Source organism: Ceratotherium simum, chromosome 3 (genome assembly GCF_057802395.1).
Source record: "Ceratotherium simum simum isolate JZ-2026a chromosome 3, ASM5780239v1, whole genome shotgun sequence".
Classification (NCBI taxonomy): domain Eukaryota; kingdom Metazoa; phylum Chordata; class Mammalia; order Perissodactyla; family Rhinocerotidae; genus Ceratotherium; species Ceratotherium simum.
The window spans coordinates 13,938,280-13,955,014 of record NC_141902.1 but is presented as its reverse complement, the minus strand read 5'-3'; the positions used below and the strand labels follow the sequence as shown (position 1 = coordinate 13,955,014).

The 16,735-nt window shown below is 35.4% G+C and overlaps 1 protein-coding gene across 8 annotated transcripts in view; it reads right to left on the bottom strand.

Moving 5' to 3' along the window:
- The window catches only part of RALGAPA1 (Ral GTPase activating protein catalytic subunit alpha 1), a 241,377-nt gene that overhangs the window by 55,970 nt on the left and 168,672 nt on the right, over positions 1–16,735 (bottom strand). For all 8 annotated transcript variants that reach the window (XM_087422563.1, XM_087422573.1, XM_014792116.2 and 5 more), the window contains one exon: positions 5,196–5,319. In XM_087422563.1, coding sequence (XP_087278689.1) covers positions 5,196–5,319 — 124 coding nt within the window. The remainder of the gene's footprint in view (positions 1–5,195; positions 5,320–16,735) is intronic.

Here is a 16,735-nt window from a genome sequence, read left to right as displayed (position 1 = left end):
GCAAAAAGAAAACCCCAAGAATTCACCATCACATCATTCCTTGGTCCCAAATTCCCTAGTTGATCTGTCTTCTTTTCTCCACCTTTCAGTCTTATGTTTGTTTTATATGTAATGTCCAGGGTTTTCATTGTACTTAGTGTGAAGAATAGGGCGAGTGTGTCTACGTGATCTTCTCAGAAGTGAAAGTTCCTACTGTGCAATTTAACGAATTTTAGTATATTCACAGATAAGTGCATCATCACCACAGTCCATTTCAGAACATTTTCATCACTTCAGAAAGAAACCCTGTACCCTTTAGCTGTCACCCTGATCTTCCCTCATTCTCCTAATCACCCCAAGCAACTGCTAATCTACTTTCTGTAGAGAGAGAGATATATATGTATACGTACCTATTGTGGATATTTCATATAAATGGACCATAACATGTGGTCTTTGTCACTGGTTTCTTTCATTTAGCTTAACGTTTTCAAGGTACATCCACATTGTAGCACATGTCAGTACTTCATTCCTTTTAATGGCTAAATAATATTCCATTAGGTAGAGAACCCACATTTTGTTTATCCATTCATCCACTGACGGACATTTGGGTTGTTGCCATCTTTTGGCTATTATGAATAATGCTGCTATAAACATTCAGACACAAGTTTTTGTGTGGATATATTCTTTCAGTTTTCTCAGCTACGTACCTAAGTGTGGAATTTCTGGTCATGTGATAATTCAATGTTCTATTGTTTACTGCAGCCAGATTGTTTTTGACAGCAGTTGCACCATTTCACATTCCTACTAGCAGTGTATGAGAGTTCAGTTGCTTCGAATCCTATTCTATAGCTGTTACTATCTGACTTTTTGATTTTAGTCATCCTGATGGGTGTGAAGTGGTATCTCATTGTGGTTTTTTATCTTTATTGAGGTCACATTGGTTTGTAACATTATATAAATTTCAGGTGTACATCATTATATTTCGACATCTGTATAGATTGCATTGTGTTCACCACCAAAAGTCTAGTTGCCATTCGTCACCATACATATGTGCTCCTTTACCCCTTTTGCCCTCCCCCCACCTCCGCCCCTCTGGTAACCACCAATCTGTTCTCTGTATCTATGTGTTTGTTCGTTTATCTTCCACATATGAGTGAAGTCACAGTGTAATTGTTTTTCTCTGTCTGACTTACTTCACTTAGCATAATTCCCTCAAGGTCCATCCATGTTGTCACAAATGGCACTAATTCATCTTTTTTTGGCTGAATTGTATTCCATTGTATATATATACTATGTCTTCTTTATCCCTTCATCCATTGATGGGCAATGAGGTTGCTTCCAAGTCTTGGCTATTGTGAATAATGCTGCAGTGAACACAAGGATGCACATATTTTTTCGAATCAGTGTTTTCATGTTCTTTGGATAAATACCCAGAAGTGGAATAGCTGGATCATATGTTATTTCTATTTTCAATATTTTGAGAAATCTCTATACTGTTTTCCATAGTGGCTGCACCAATTCACATTCCCACCAGCAGTATACGAGGGTTCCTTTTTCTCCACATCTTCTCCAACACTTGTTATTTCTTGTCTTTTTAATAATGGCCATTCTGATGGGTGTGAGGTGATAGCTCATTGTAGTTTTGATTTGCATTTCCCAAACAATTAGTGATGCGTCACATCTTTTCATGTGCCTGTTGGCCATTTGTATATTTTCTTTGGAAAAATGTCTGTACATGTCATTTGCCCATTTTTTGATTGGGCTGTTCATTTTTTTGTTGTTGAATTTTATGAGTTCTTTATATATTTTGGATATTAACCCCTTATTGAATATATGATTTGCAAATATTTTCTCCCAGTTGGTAGACTGTCTTTTTGTTTTGTTGATGGTTTTCTTTGCTGTGCAGAAGCTTCTTAGTTTGATGTAGTCCCATTTGTTTATTTTTTCTTTTGTTTCCCTTGCCTGAGGAGACATGATATTCAAAAAGATACTGCTAAAACCAATGTCAAAGAGCATATTGCCCATGTTTTCTTCTAGGAGTTTTATGATTTCAGGTCTTAAATTCACATCTTTAGTCTACTTCGAGTGAATTTTTGTGTATGGTGTAAGATAGTGGTCCAGTTTCATTCTTTTGCATGTGGCCATCCAGTTTTCCCAAAACCATTTGTTCAAGAGACTTTCCTTTCTCCATTGTATGTTCTTGGCTCCTCTGTTGAAAATTAGCTGTCCACAGATGTGTGGGTTTATCTCTGGGCTCTTAATTCTGTTCCATTGATCTGTGTTGTCTGTTTTTCTGCCAGTACCATGCTGTTTTGATTACTATAGCTTTGTAGTATATTTGGAAATCAGGGAGTGTGGTATCTCCAGCTTCATTCTTTTTCCTTAGGATTCCTTTGGCCATTCAGGGTCTTTTGTTGTTCCATACAAAATTCAGTATTCGTTGTTCTATTTCTGTGAAAAATGCCATTGGGATTCTGATTGGGATTGCATTGAATCTGTAGATTGCTTTAGGTAATATGGACATTTTAACTGTTAATTCTTCTAATTCATAAGCACAGAATATTTTCCCATTTGTTTATGTCTTCTCTGATTTCTTTCAATAATGTCTTATAGTTTTCAGTGTACACGTCATTCAACTCCTTGGTTAAGTTTATTCCTGGGTATTTTATTCTTTTTGTCGTGACTGTAAATGGGTTTATATTTTTGATTTCTCTTTTTGCTAGTTCATTGTTAGTTCATAGAAATGGGAGTGATTTTTATAAGTTGATTTTGTACCTGCAACTTTACTATATTCGTTAATCATTTCTAACAGTTTTTTGGTGGATTCTTTAGGGTTTTCTATACAGAATCTCACTGTGGTTTTGATCTGCATTTCTCTGATAGATAATGATGTTGAGTATCTTTTCATGTGCTTATTGGTCACTGTATATCTTCTTTGGAGGAATGTTTACTCAAGTCCTTTGGCCATTTTTTAATTGGGTTGTTTTCTAATTACTGATTTGTATGAGTTCTTTGTATATTTTAGATCAAGTCCCTTATCATACATATGATTTGCAATAATTTTCTCCAATTCTGTGGGTTGTCTTTTTATTTTGTTGACGTCCTTTGAAGCACAAAAGTTGAAATTTTGATGAAGGTCAATTTATTTACTTTTTCATTTGTTGCTCATGTTTTTAGTGTCATATATAAGAATCCCTTTTATCTGCCAATTATACCTCAATAAAGCTGGGGGGAAAAAAAGAATCTTTTGCCAAATCCAAGGTCATGAAGATTTACCTCTATATTGTCTTCTAAGAGGTTTATAGTTTTAGTTCTTACATTTAGTTGTTTGACCCATTTTGAGTTAATTTTTGTATACAGTGCAAGGTAAGAGTCCAACCTCATTCTTTTGCATGTGATTACCATGCAAAAGATGGTATAATATAATTCTTATAATTCTAAGATAGATTTGGTACAGGAATCTTGACATGAGTTAGTTGCCAGGATGACATAAAGTGCAACACCTTCCAATAGTTCTTGCTTTGCTGTCAGAGATTCTCCCTCAGGAACACATGCCCTTGAATGAACTGTCTTTTTTTGGTGCCAAGCCATCTGGGGCACTGTAGGACTTGGGTGAGTCCTAGTACCATCTGTTGAAAAGACTATTCTTTCTCCACTGCATGGTCTTGGCACCCTTGTTGAATCAGTTGACCTTAGATGTGTGTGTTTATTTCCGGGATCTCAATTCTATGCCATTGATCAATATGTCTATCCTTGGTGCAAGTACCACACTGTTTGATTAACATCGCCTTGTACTATGTACTATGTACTATGAAATGAGGAAGTGGGAGTGCTCCTAATTTGTTCATTTCAAAATGTCCTTGGCTTTTACCAATACTTCTGGTTGGTTTGTTTTTTAACAGAAAATCTATTTATAATGTTTCTTTATACTTTCCAAAGCACTTTCACATACATAATCTCAACTGAACTTCACATGATATCTATTGGGTAAAAAAGTATATTAAGTTTCACAAATATGCAGACAGCCCCACAGAGCTCAGGTAACTTTTACTTAAGGTGAGATAACAGGTTAGATCAGCTACAAAACACATACTGAACGATAAAGGCTTATGTATTTGACACTGTGCAAGGCATTGAGATTTAAAAAGAAAAATCAATGAGATGAAAGTGACTGCCCTCTAGGAGCTTACAGTCTTGTGCAGTGGTCTTTAACAACTTTGCTCATGTACTCTCTGCAAGACTTTTGTGAAACTATGTATTAAATTGACAAGTGCAATGAAAATTTTAATCATAAGTTTAAACTGTTGCAAAATATATAATTTCCAGTGTACTGTATGTTATATATAGTGCTTTAAATATATTTGCATCAAAACCTTAGAGCTATAGATTTGGCTGATACAACATATATAAAATGTCTGCTATTAATTTAATGACAATCAGCTACATCAAATTTACTTTCTGTTAGAACATGTCTGACACTTCATTTTTCAATTTAAATAAACATATTAATACAAATCTCTATGACAAATATCTCGCTTCTGAGTTATAATTCTAAGATAGATTCGGTACAGGAATCTTGACATGAGTTAGTTGCCAGGATGACATAAAGTGCAACACCTTCCAATAGTTCTTGCTTTGCTGTCAGAGATTCTCCCTCAGGAACACATGCCCTTGAATGAACTGTCTTTTTTTGGTGCCAAGCCATCTGGGGCACTGTAGGACTTGGGTGAGTGAGTGGTACGCCTTTCTTTTACAAAGCTGAAGAATAGAAAAGGCGAGGCAAGAGACTGCAGAAGGGTTCTCAGGCATTAATTTTAGTAAAGGTGAGGATCTGGAAACTAATCTCCTTAAAACTAACTATGCTGATGTGCCTCCTAGAAAGCCTTGGTGTAGCCCTAAGAATGTTCATGTCTTAGTTTGAAGATCACTAGTCTAGTGATCACAGCTGTGAGGAAAATCCAGAGCTTCTAAACCTGTGAGTTTAGTACTCTCTGACAACATATTGTCTCAGAAAACAGTCAACAACTTTCCTTTCAAAGTCCCAACTGCTGCTGTCTTTGTAGATGAGATGTAAGGCAGAAACAATAACAAACCCATTGTTAAGCCGTTTAGTTTCCTAAAATAATGCTTCTAAAATAAGCTAGGAAAAAAAAAAAAGAACACCACTGCTTCCAAACAGAAATAAAATGATATTTGGTATAATTTAAAAACAATACCTCCCAACCAAGACCAGCTACAAAATCTTCATATGCTTGACTTCCTCCTGTATTGGTGAGAATTGAGTGTTTGTCTTCTTGTCCTTCAGCAACATAAAATACTGCAATCTTGTGTGTCTCTCGGCTGTAAAACAAAAGATTACACCAGCCGTTTAGTCATTAATTTACCTATTCATTCATCCAATAATAAGTTCTATGTACAACATATGTGGCAATAAAAAGATGAAAATGAATTAAATCTCATAATATACAGAGGGAAATAAGTAATTATAAGTAAAACATTATAAAAGTTACAAAATTTCCATTGGATCAGAAAAAAGGCATGATTATTTCTGCCTAGAGAAACTTAAAAGGAGAAGGTAATGAATCGGGTGAAGGTAAGTAAGATTTGACCAATGAAGAAGAAAAAGAGTATCAGAAACAGACACAGGTGCGAATGCATGAAGCATCTGAAGAGCCGCCTGTTGCGCAATGTGGCTGAATCTCAGAGTCAAAGGGATTGTGTTTTAGAAATAAAACTAAGTAGGAGTAAAGAGATGAGTGAGAAATTATCCATTTCTTCAATAAGAAATGTGTACACAAAATTATAAAACTGAATGGAGTAACTGACAAGTTCTTAGACATTTTATTTTTAGTTTTCCCTAAAATTAAAAATGTTCATAAAAGCAAATTTCTTGTATGAAATCTGGCTTTCCAAGCTAACTAGGGCACACTACATTTGGTCTAGGTTGATTTAACAAAGCATGGGCTAACACATTTTATGAAGTAATGTTTTCACCCTATACTATATAGGAATGTTTTCCCTACTATACTATGTAGGAATTAAAAAACAAACAAACAAATCACATCCAATGACAACAATAACAAGTAAATAAGAATCGAAGTTATTTTAAAAGATTAGTCAGACAAGCATATTCTCCTACACAACTTGAGAAAGTTGTTAAGTCATGACTGTGGGTTTTAATATCAGCAACTTAAAATCAGGAACAAAGATGTTTTAGCTGCTTTCACTAATGGCAATATTTCACCTTAGTTGGTGAACGCTCATGCAAACTTTTGGTGTATTCGATGTGTCATTAGGATAATCTAGTGTAAGCAGCAAAATATACTTGGGGGGGGTGGTACTTCTAGAATTACAGAATAAATATCTTGGTGGACTCTCTCCCAAGCAAAATAACAATTTAACTGGTGAAAATGATAAAAAAAAAAAATCATTTAAAGTCTCTGGATATTGTCCTAAGGGCATACAGCAAAAGGACAAACATTCATTCAAGAAAAGCTACCGAGTCTGGTAAGAACAGAGTCTTCGACATTTGAGCCATGACTTGCTCCCATACCCCATCCCTTCACCTCCATGTTACGGAAGCTTTGCCCTGGGCATTCTACTCAGGGCAAGATAGGGGTTTCCTCTCCCCATCCAGTTCCTACTCTGGGAATATGATTTCACCCTGGGAGAGACAGGCTGTTGGCTGTGTATCTCATCCACCTCAGCCCCATGTTGCAGAAGCTCTATTCTAGGCAGCTGTGGCTGAGAGAACCAGGTTTCCCTTACCTCATCCAGCTCCCTCTCTTACAGTGCAAAAGGCTGAGTGTGTCTCAATCTTCCTCACCTAGCTTAATAGTAGGGAGAAGGTTTCACAACAGGAGGGGCAAGCTAAGAAGATGAGGAACTGCCAATTCCTCTCCAAGTGCCCAATTGTAGAGTGAGGGTGTCACTCCAGGAAGTTGGTCCCTGACCGCAGCTCAAGTATAATGGCAGAGAGGTTCTGCCCAGGGTGAAAGGCAAGTCATAAGGATGAAGAACTCAGCAGTAGCTCTGCCAGAGGAGAATGATGTTATTTTGGAACAAAGCTTGGAGAACTCCATGCCTAACAGTGTTGTCAAAAACAAAGAAGATCTTGGTGGAAAGCAATTAAGAGAAGCTAGCAGTTCCAAGACAAGCAAAACATCTCTCTCTCTTTAATAGAGAGAACCAGGAAGAGATAGCCAAGAAGAGTCCTTCTGGAATCACAGTGAATTCTAGGGGCCAAGAAGCCTGTGCACATGCACTACATTGCACCCACACAGGAGAATCAGAGTCAAGATGCAGGACAGACATGAAAGCACTCCCCAAGCCACCCAGACCTATCAACACAAAGTAAAGCCTCACTGGTGTTGAACAACACTCTACTTGAACTCAGCGTCAACTCTTAGGAAGCCAGGACTTAAAAACAATATTCAGTCATCCCTGGCAGTCTGGAATACTGTGCATGCCCAAGGCTGTACCCTCTTTGGAGCAATGAGAAAGTAAACCTCCAAGCTACTAGTCTCTGGGTGAACATGGGGCAAAAAAACGTCAACACTCTGAATGTCACAGCAGCCTCCAACCCACATCCACATCCACAGTAAATAATAAAAATCTAACTGGTTAAGTGGGCTAAAGCACAAACTTTGATTAATAAGTACATAGATTGTGTCAACCCAGTGGAGACCCCTTGGTAGCCAGGCCAAAAAGACAAAAAACATTAAAAAAAATTTCAGCAGGGAGACCAGAGGATGCACACTGTGGGAAAACAGACCCTGCAGGATTAATTCAGCTAAGTTACTAGAAAATAAACAAATGACCAAGCAAACAACAACAATCACCAATACATTTTTGATTCAAAGACACAAAATAAAGTTGAAAGTAAAAGAAATGGAAAAAGTTACCATGCAAACAGTTAGCAAGAGAGCTGGAGTGACTATACTAATATCAGACTTTAAAACAAAAAATGTTATTAAAGAGATATTTCCTAATGGACAGAACTAAAAGACTATCAACAAGGAAAACAGAAACTTGAATAACAGTATAAACTAACTAGACCTAACAGACATCTACAGAACACTCCACCCAGCAGTAGCAGAAAACACATTTTTCTCAAGCATACATGGAACATCGTTCAGGAGAGACCATATGGTAGGCCAGAAAACAAGCCTCAATAAATTTGAAAGAACTGAAATCATGCAAAGTATATTTTCTAACCACAATGGAATAAAATTAGAAATAAAACAAAGTAGAAAATTTGGGAAATGCACATATATGCGCAACTGAAACAAGGTACTACTAAATTACTGATGAGTCAAAGAATAAATCTCAAGGGAAATTAGAAAATACTTAAGAGATGAATGAAAATGAAAAACATAACATACCAAAACTGATGGCATGAAGGTAAAGCAGTGCTCATTGGGAAATTTATGGATGTAAATGCCTATATTAAAAAAGAGGAAAAGATCTCACATCAATAACTAAACTTTCCACCTCAAAAAACTAGAAAAAGAAGAGCAACTAACCTCAAAGCAAGCAGAAGGAAGGAAATGATAAAGACTGGAGTGGAAATAAATGAAATAGAATAGAAAAACAAGAGAGAAAAATCAATGAAACCTAAAATTGGTTCTTTGAGATGATAAACAAAATTAACAACCTATAGCTAGACTGGGCAAGGAAAAAAAAGAAGACTCAAATTATTAAAATTGGGAATGAAAAAAGAGGCATCACTACATACCTTATAGAAATAAAAAGGATTATAAGGGAATACTACGAACAATTGTATGCCAACAAATTAGATAAATTAGATTAAATGGAAAAATTCCTAGAAAGACACAAATTACTAAAACCAATTCAAAAGGAAATAGAATGTCTGAATAGATCAATAACAAGAGACTGAATCAGTAATTTGATTTTAAAGGAAGAAGTAAAACTACCTTCACTTGTAGATAAGATGATTTTGTATATGCAAAATCCTAAGGAATCCACTAAAAAGCTATTAGAGCTAATAAATGACTTCAGCAAGGGTTCGGGATACAACATCAACATACAAAAATCAACTGCATTTCTATACACTAGCAATGAACAATCTGAAGACATAATTAAGAAAACAATTCCTTTTATAAGAGCATCAAAAATGATAAAATACTTAGGTATATATACATCTATATAACAAAAATACAAACCTTATACTCTGAAAACTGTAAAACACGGTCAAAAGAAATTAAAGATCTTAAAAAAAAAATCCCACATTCATGGACTGAAATACTTAATATTGTTAAGATAATAATACTCCCCAAATTGATCTACAAACTTAACACAATCCCTATCAAAATCCCAGCTGCCTTTTTTGTAGAAATTGACAAGCTGATCCTACAATTTACAGGAAAATGCAAAAGATCCCGAATAACCAAAACAATCTTGAAAAAGAAGAACAAAGTTGGAGGACTCATAATTCCAAATTTTAAAACTTGTTACAAAGCTATAGCAATCAATGCACTGCAGTACTCCCATAAAAATAGACATATAGATCTATATGGAACAGAATCTTGGCTCTAGAAATAAACTCTTATATTTATCATCAATTGCTTTTTGACAATGGTACCAAGACAACTCAATGGCAAAAAGAATAATCTTTTCAACAAATGGTGCTGAAGCAACTGGATATCTACATGCAAAAGAAGGCAGTTGGGTTCTTATCTCACACCATATACAAAAGTTAAATCAAAATGGATCACAGATCTAAATATAAGGTCTAAAACTAGAAAGGTCTTATTAAAGTTAATAAAACTATACAACGTCCACATAATAAATTGTACATGAATGTTCATAGCAGCATTATTCATAATAGTGAAAACAACCCAAACGTCCATCAACTGATGAATAAAAAAAAATGTAAGATATTCATAAAGGAATATTATTCGGCAATAAAAAGAAATGAAGTACTGATACATGCCTCAATACAGATGAATTTTTAAAACACTGTGCTAAGAAGGCTGCCACAAAGACCACATATTGTTTGACTCCTTTTATATTAAATGTCCAGAATAGGCAAATTCATAGATATAGAAAGTACAGGCATACCTTGTATTATTGCATTTCACAGATATTACAGTTTTTACAAGACCCTCCACTAGTAAAAAGATTACGACTTGTTGAAGGCTCAAATTATAGTCAGCAATTTTTAGCAATAAAGTATTTTTTAACTAAGGTATGTACATTGTTTTTTTTAGACATCATGTTATTGCATACTTAACAGACTACAGTATAATGTAAACATAACTTTCATATGCACTGGGAAACCAAAGAATTTATATGACTTACTTTATTGCAATACTCACTTTACTGCAGTGGTCTGGAACCAAACCTGCAGTATCTCCAAGGTAGGCCTGTAGATTAGTGTTGTCTAGAGCTGAGGAGTAGCGGGTGGTGTTGAGGGGTAATGCAGAGTGACTGTTAATGGGGTTTCTTTTTGAAGAAACTTTTTGAAGGGACTAAAATATTCTAAAATTAGATTGGCGTGATAGTCGCACAATCCTGTGAATATAGTAAACACATGTATACTTTAAATGAGTGAATTGTATAGTATATGAATTACAGCTCAATAAAGCTGTTAAGAATTTAACTTGGAAGCATGATCTACTATGTGTAAATTCTGATCCTGGCAGAAAAGGAACTTGTCAGTGTTCTCACTTCTCTAGGTGAAAGATTATCATTAAAACTCATGAATCACAATTTATGAAATTGGGAAGAAAATGGATAGAAATGTTCACCTAATACTATATAAATCTAAAAGCGTACAGAAATATATGTGCCATATAGGAAAAAACAGAACATAAATCTTTAAAATGCAAAAGTAGAAAATAAATCACCTTTATACTTTCTATGCCCTTCCTAGACTTTGTAAAAGCAGAGTTCAGCTGCTCTTTTATGTCAAATTTTCATCTTTCAATAGTGAATAATGAGGCAAAAGTATTAGGAAAAAAAATGAAATTAGTGAACTTGCAACCACAAATATTCTATAAGATATGTGCAGTACTGGCAAAATATTATGAGTTTTCTATTGGAAAATTCAAAATGAAATCTAAGTTATAAGCACTACTAGTTATAAGCTACAATATAAGCACTTCTGAATCCCTGTATATAGACTCCAATAGAAATAATAATACCAATCATTCTGAGATTTGAAATTAAAAACTCTGGTGGTTCAAGCAGGAGAAATAGGAATTAGTTAATCTAGTCAAAGAAAATAAATGATCTACAGAGATAAGACCTAAGTTCCTCAGGCATGGCCTAAGTTCTAGACTAAAGAGTCTGATCAGGCATTGGGAAGTCACTAAGGAATAAAATAATAATTTTACTTCAGAAAGATTACTCTGGTGGTAAGGATTGTCTAGATGGAGAAGTGTCAAGAGATGAGAGCCTACAGACTACAGGCATACCTCGATTTATTGTGCTTTGCTTTATTGCACTTTGCAGATAATGCGTTTTTTACAAATTGAAGGTTTGTCACAACCCTGTGTCAAGCAAGTCTATCCACGCCATTTTTCCAATAGCATTTGCTCACTTTGTGTCTCTGTGTCACATTTTGGTAATTCTCTCAATATTTCAAACGTATTCATTATTATTATATTTGTTATGGTGATCTGTCATCAGTGATCTTTGATGTTACTATTGTAATTGTTTTGGGGTACTGCAAACCGCACCTCTATAAGACAGCAAACTTAATTGATGAATGTGTGTGTTCCGACTGCTCCGACTGGCCATTCTCGTCTCTCTCCCTCTCCTCAGGCCTCCCTATTCCCCAAGATACAACAATATTGAAATTAGGCCAACTAATAACCCTACAATGGCCTCGAAGTGTTCAAGTGAAAGGAAGAATCGCACATCTCTCACTTTAAATCAAAAGCTTGAAATAATCAAGCTCAGTGAGGAAGGATTGTTGAAAGCAAAGATAGCCCGAAAGCTAGGCCTCTTGTGCCAAAGAGTTAGCCAAGTTGTGAATGCAAAGGAAAAGTTCTTGAAGGAAATTAAAAGTGCTACTCCAGTGAGCAAATGAATGATAAGAAAGTGAAACACCCTTATTACTGACATTGAGACAGTTTTAGTGGTTTGGATAGAAGATCAAATCAGCCACAACATTCCACTAAGCCAAAGCCCAATGTAAAGCAAGGCCCTAACTCTCTTTAATTCTATGCAGGCTGAGAGAGCTGAGGAAGATGTAGAAGAGAAGTCAGAAGCTAGCAGAGGTTAGTTCATGAAGTTTAAGGATAGAAGCCATCTCCATAACATTAAAGTGCAAGGTGAAACAGCAAGTGCTGATGTAAAAGTTGCAGCAAGTTATCCAGAAGATCTAGCTAAGATAATTAACAAAGATGGCTACACTAAACAACAGATTTTCAATGTAGACAAAACAGCCGTCTATTGGAAGAAGATACCATTTAGGACTTTAACAGCTAGAGAGAAGTCAATGCCTGGCTTCAAATCTTCTCTTGTTAGGGGCTAATGCAGCTGGTGACTTTAAGTGGAAACCAATGCTCATGTGAAATTCCGAAAATCCTAGGGCCCTTAGGAATTATGCTAAATGCTCTCTGCCTATGCTCTATAAACAGAACAATAAAGCCTGGATAACAGCACATCTGTTTACAATATGGTTTACTGAATATTTTAAGCCCACTGTTGAGACCTACGACTCAGAAAAAAAGATTGCTTTCGAAATAATACTGCTCATTGACAATGCACCTGGTCACCCAAGAGCTCTGATGGAGATGTATGTACAGTAAGATTAAGGTTGTTTTCAGACCTGCTAACACTATATCCATTCTGCAGCCCATGGATCAAGGAGTAATTTAGACTCTCAAGTCTTATACATTTCATAAGGCTATAGCTGCTATAGATAGTGAATGATTCCTCTGATGGGCTGGGCCAAGAAACTGAAAAACATCTGGAAAGCATTCACCATTCTAGATACCATTAAGAACATTTGTGATTCATGGGAAGAAGTCAAAATATCAACATTAACAGAAGTTTGGAAAAAGTTGATTCCAACCCTCACAGATGACTCTGAGGGGTTCAAGACATCAGTGGAGGAAGTAACTGCAGATGTGGTGGAAAGAGCAAGAGAATTAGAATCAGAAGTGGAGCCTGAAGATGTGGCTTAATTGCTGCAACCTCACGATAAAACTTTAATGGATAAGGAGTTTCTTCTTACGGATGAGCAAAAAAAGTGGTTTCCTGAGATGGTATCTACTCCTGGTGAAGATGCTGCGAAGACTGTTTAAATGACAATAAAGGATTTAGAATATTGCATAAACTTAGTTGATAAAGCAGCAGCAGGGTTTGAGAGGACTGACTCCAATTTAGAAAGAAGTCCCACTGTGAGTAAAATGCTATCAAATAGCATTGCATGCTATAGAAAAATCAATCATTTGTGAAAGGAAGAGTCAATCGATGTGGCAAAATTCATTGTTGTCTTATCTTAAGAAAGTGCCACAGCCACTCCAACCTTCAGCACCCACCACTCTGATCAGTCGGCAGCCACCAATATTGACGCAAGACCCTCCACCAGCAAACAGATTACGACTCACTGAAGGCTCAGATGATGGTTAGCATTTTTTAGCAACAAAGTATTTTTTAATTGAGGTATGTACATTGTTTTTTAAAAACATAATGCTATTGTCACTTAGAATATAGTACAGCATAAACATTTATATGTGCTGGGAAACCAAAAATTTCATGTGATTAGATTTAGTGCAATATTCACTTTATTGTGGTGGTCTGGAACCGAACTCCAGTATCTCCAAAGTATGTCTGTACTTAGAGAGTTGTTATAACTCTCTTAGAAAGAAGTAATAAGAACGTGAACCAAGGGGTAGGGAGCAGGAAGAGCAAAGAAGAGACAGAGGTCAGAGACAATAACAGGAAAGAACTGACATAATGATTATGAAAATCTAAGGGCTAGGGAAAGGAAACGGTCAAGTTTGCATAACTCTGAACTGGTACTTCTAAACATAGTTGGGAAAAGTAGGAGGAGAATCAGATTGGGAAAGAAATGGTGACCTAGAAATGGTAGTATGGAGGCAGGTAAAAATTTGTAACAGGCAGCTACAAAGTCATGACTCTGAGAGACAGGAGTGGTGAGAATTAAGAGATAGGAGTATATGGACAGAAAAGAATAGAGTTGAGAAGATACAAGAGACATCCCAATGAAATGGATAACTATGTTAGAGGGGTAGGAGGCAGATGAACCAGTGAAGACAAACTTGGAATAATTAGAGAATTAGGAGTTGAACAAGGTAATTTTAGCGTTATAGAAGCTAGAGAAGAAGAACATTCTAAAGAGAGAACAGAGACAGTATTAAAATTTTAAGGGATATAATATTCAGGGGGTTTTCAGGGCAGTGAAATATTCTATATCATATAGAATGGTGTAATGGTGGATACATGTCATTATACGTATATTGTCAAAATTCACATGATGTACAACACAAAGAGTAAACTCTAATGAAAACTATGGACTATGGTTAATAATAATATATCAATATTAGTTGATCAATTTTAACAAATGTACCACATTGATACAAGATATAAATAATAGAGGAAACTATGTGTAGGGGGAAGGGGACATGTGGAAACTCTCTGGACTTTGCAATTAATTATTTTGTAAACCTAAAACTGCTGTAATTGAAAAAAATGCTTATTAAATTAAACTAATTAGATGAAGAGGCTGGTGAAAATTGAGAAAACTTTAGACTTGATGGTCAGGATACTAACCTTCAGAAGGACAGTTTCAGTTGAGGAGCAGAGGTCTGAGAACACATGGTGAGCAAGACAGCAAAGGAGACGTGAGTCCTACCCTGAAAGACTCGACCATTTAGTACCAAAGATAAATTATTATGGGGAAGAGTTAAGACATGAGAACTTGCAGACTACTTAGAGAGTTATTATAATCCTCTTGGAAAGAAGTAATAAGAGTATCTATGAAAAAATAATAATACTAATAATAATACAGTGTGATAAATGCTATGACAGGAAAGTGTTAGAGGAGTCTGTGAGAGCATATAAAAGGAGATTCAAACATAGATTGGGAAGGAAGGCAAAAGGTTAGGGGTAGTTTAGGAAAAGCCTTTTCAGAAAAAGTGATTGTTTAAGCTGAGACTAAAAGGATAGACAGAAGCTATACTCAGAAAAATTTTATAGCCTAAGACTATTTCATTGTTAAATAATAAAGAATAAAACTAAGACAAATAACATTCAATTCTAGAAGAAAAAGAACAATATAAAGACAATAAATAAGAAAGAAAATAGAACAGAAATAAATGAGTTAGAAAACAGAGCATAACAGCATAAAATAAATGAGAAACTCTTTTTTTGAAAAGATTAAGTAGATTATCTGCATTAAGGGGAAAAAAAGCCCATTCTTTTTTTTTTTTTTTTAAAGATTTTATTTATTTATTTTTTTCCCCCCAAAGCCCCAGTAGATAGTTGTATGTCACAGCTGCACATCCTTCTAGTTGCTGTATGTGGGACGCGGCCTCAGCATAGCTGGAGAAGTGGTGTGTTGGTGCACGCCCAGGATCCGAACCCGGGCCGCCAGCAGCAGAGCGCGAGCACTTAACCGCTAAGCCACGGGGCCGGCCCAAAAAAAAAAGCCCATTCTAATGGTGGTGCATAATTCACTTACAACTCTAGTTTAAAAGATAAAAAATAAACATTTAAAAAATAACCATAACTATAATTTGTTACTAGATACATAATATATAAAACATGTAATTTGTAACATCAATAACCTAAAATGTGAGAGAAAAAAATAAAACCATAAAGTTTTTGTATGCTATCAAAGTTAAGCTGTTATCAGCTTAAAATAGGATGTTATAAATATAAGATATTTTATGTAAGCTTCATGGCAACCATGAAGGAAAAACCTGTAGTAGATACACAAAAGATTATGATGAAGGAATCAAAGCACACCGCTACAAAAAGCCATCAAATCACAAATGACGACAGCAAGAAAGGAAGCACAGAACAAAGGATCTATAAAACAGTCAGAAAACAACTCACAAAATGGCATTAATAAGTCCTTACCTATCAACAATTACTTTAAATGTAAATAGATTAAATTCTCCAATCAAAAGACAATAGAATGGCTGAATGGGTAAAAAACAAGAGCCAAATGATACGCTGCCTACAAGAGATTCACTTTAGCTTTAAAGACACACAAAAAATGAGAATGAAGAAATGGAAAAAGATATTTCAAGCAAATGGTAAACAAAAGAAAGCAAGGATAGCTATACTTATATCAGACAAAACAGACTTTGAGTAAAAAAATGGTCAAAGGACTTAATAGATACATAGAACATTCCACACAAAAGCAACAGAATACACATTCTTCTCAAGTGCAGATGGAACATTCTCAAAAATAGACCACATGTTGGAAAATAAAACAAATTTCAATAAATTTAAGGAGACAAATTACATTAAGCATCTTTTTCTGACCACAATGGTATTAAACTAGAAATCAACTACAAGAAGAAAGGTGAAAAAGATACCAAATTATCAAATTATCAAATTATTTGATAATTTGCATCTCAATAGATGCAGAAAAAGCAATTTGACAAAATTCAATATCCATTCATAATAAAAACTCTCAACAAATTGGGTACAGAAGGAAGGTATCTCAACATAATAAAGGCCATATACGACAAGCCCATGGCTAACATTACACTCAACGATGAAGGCTGAAAGCTTTATCTCTAAG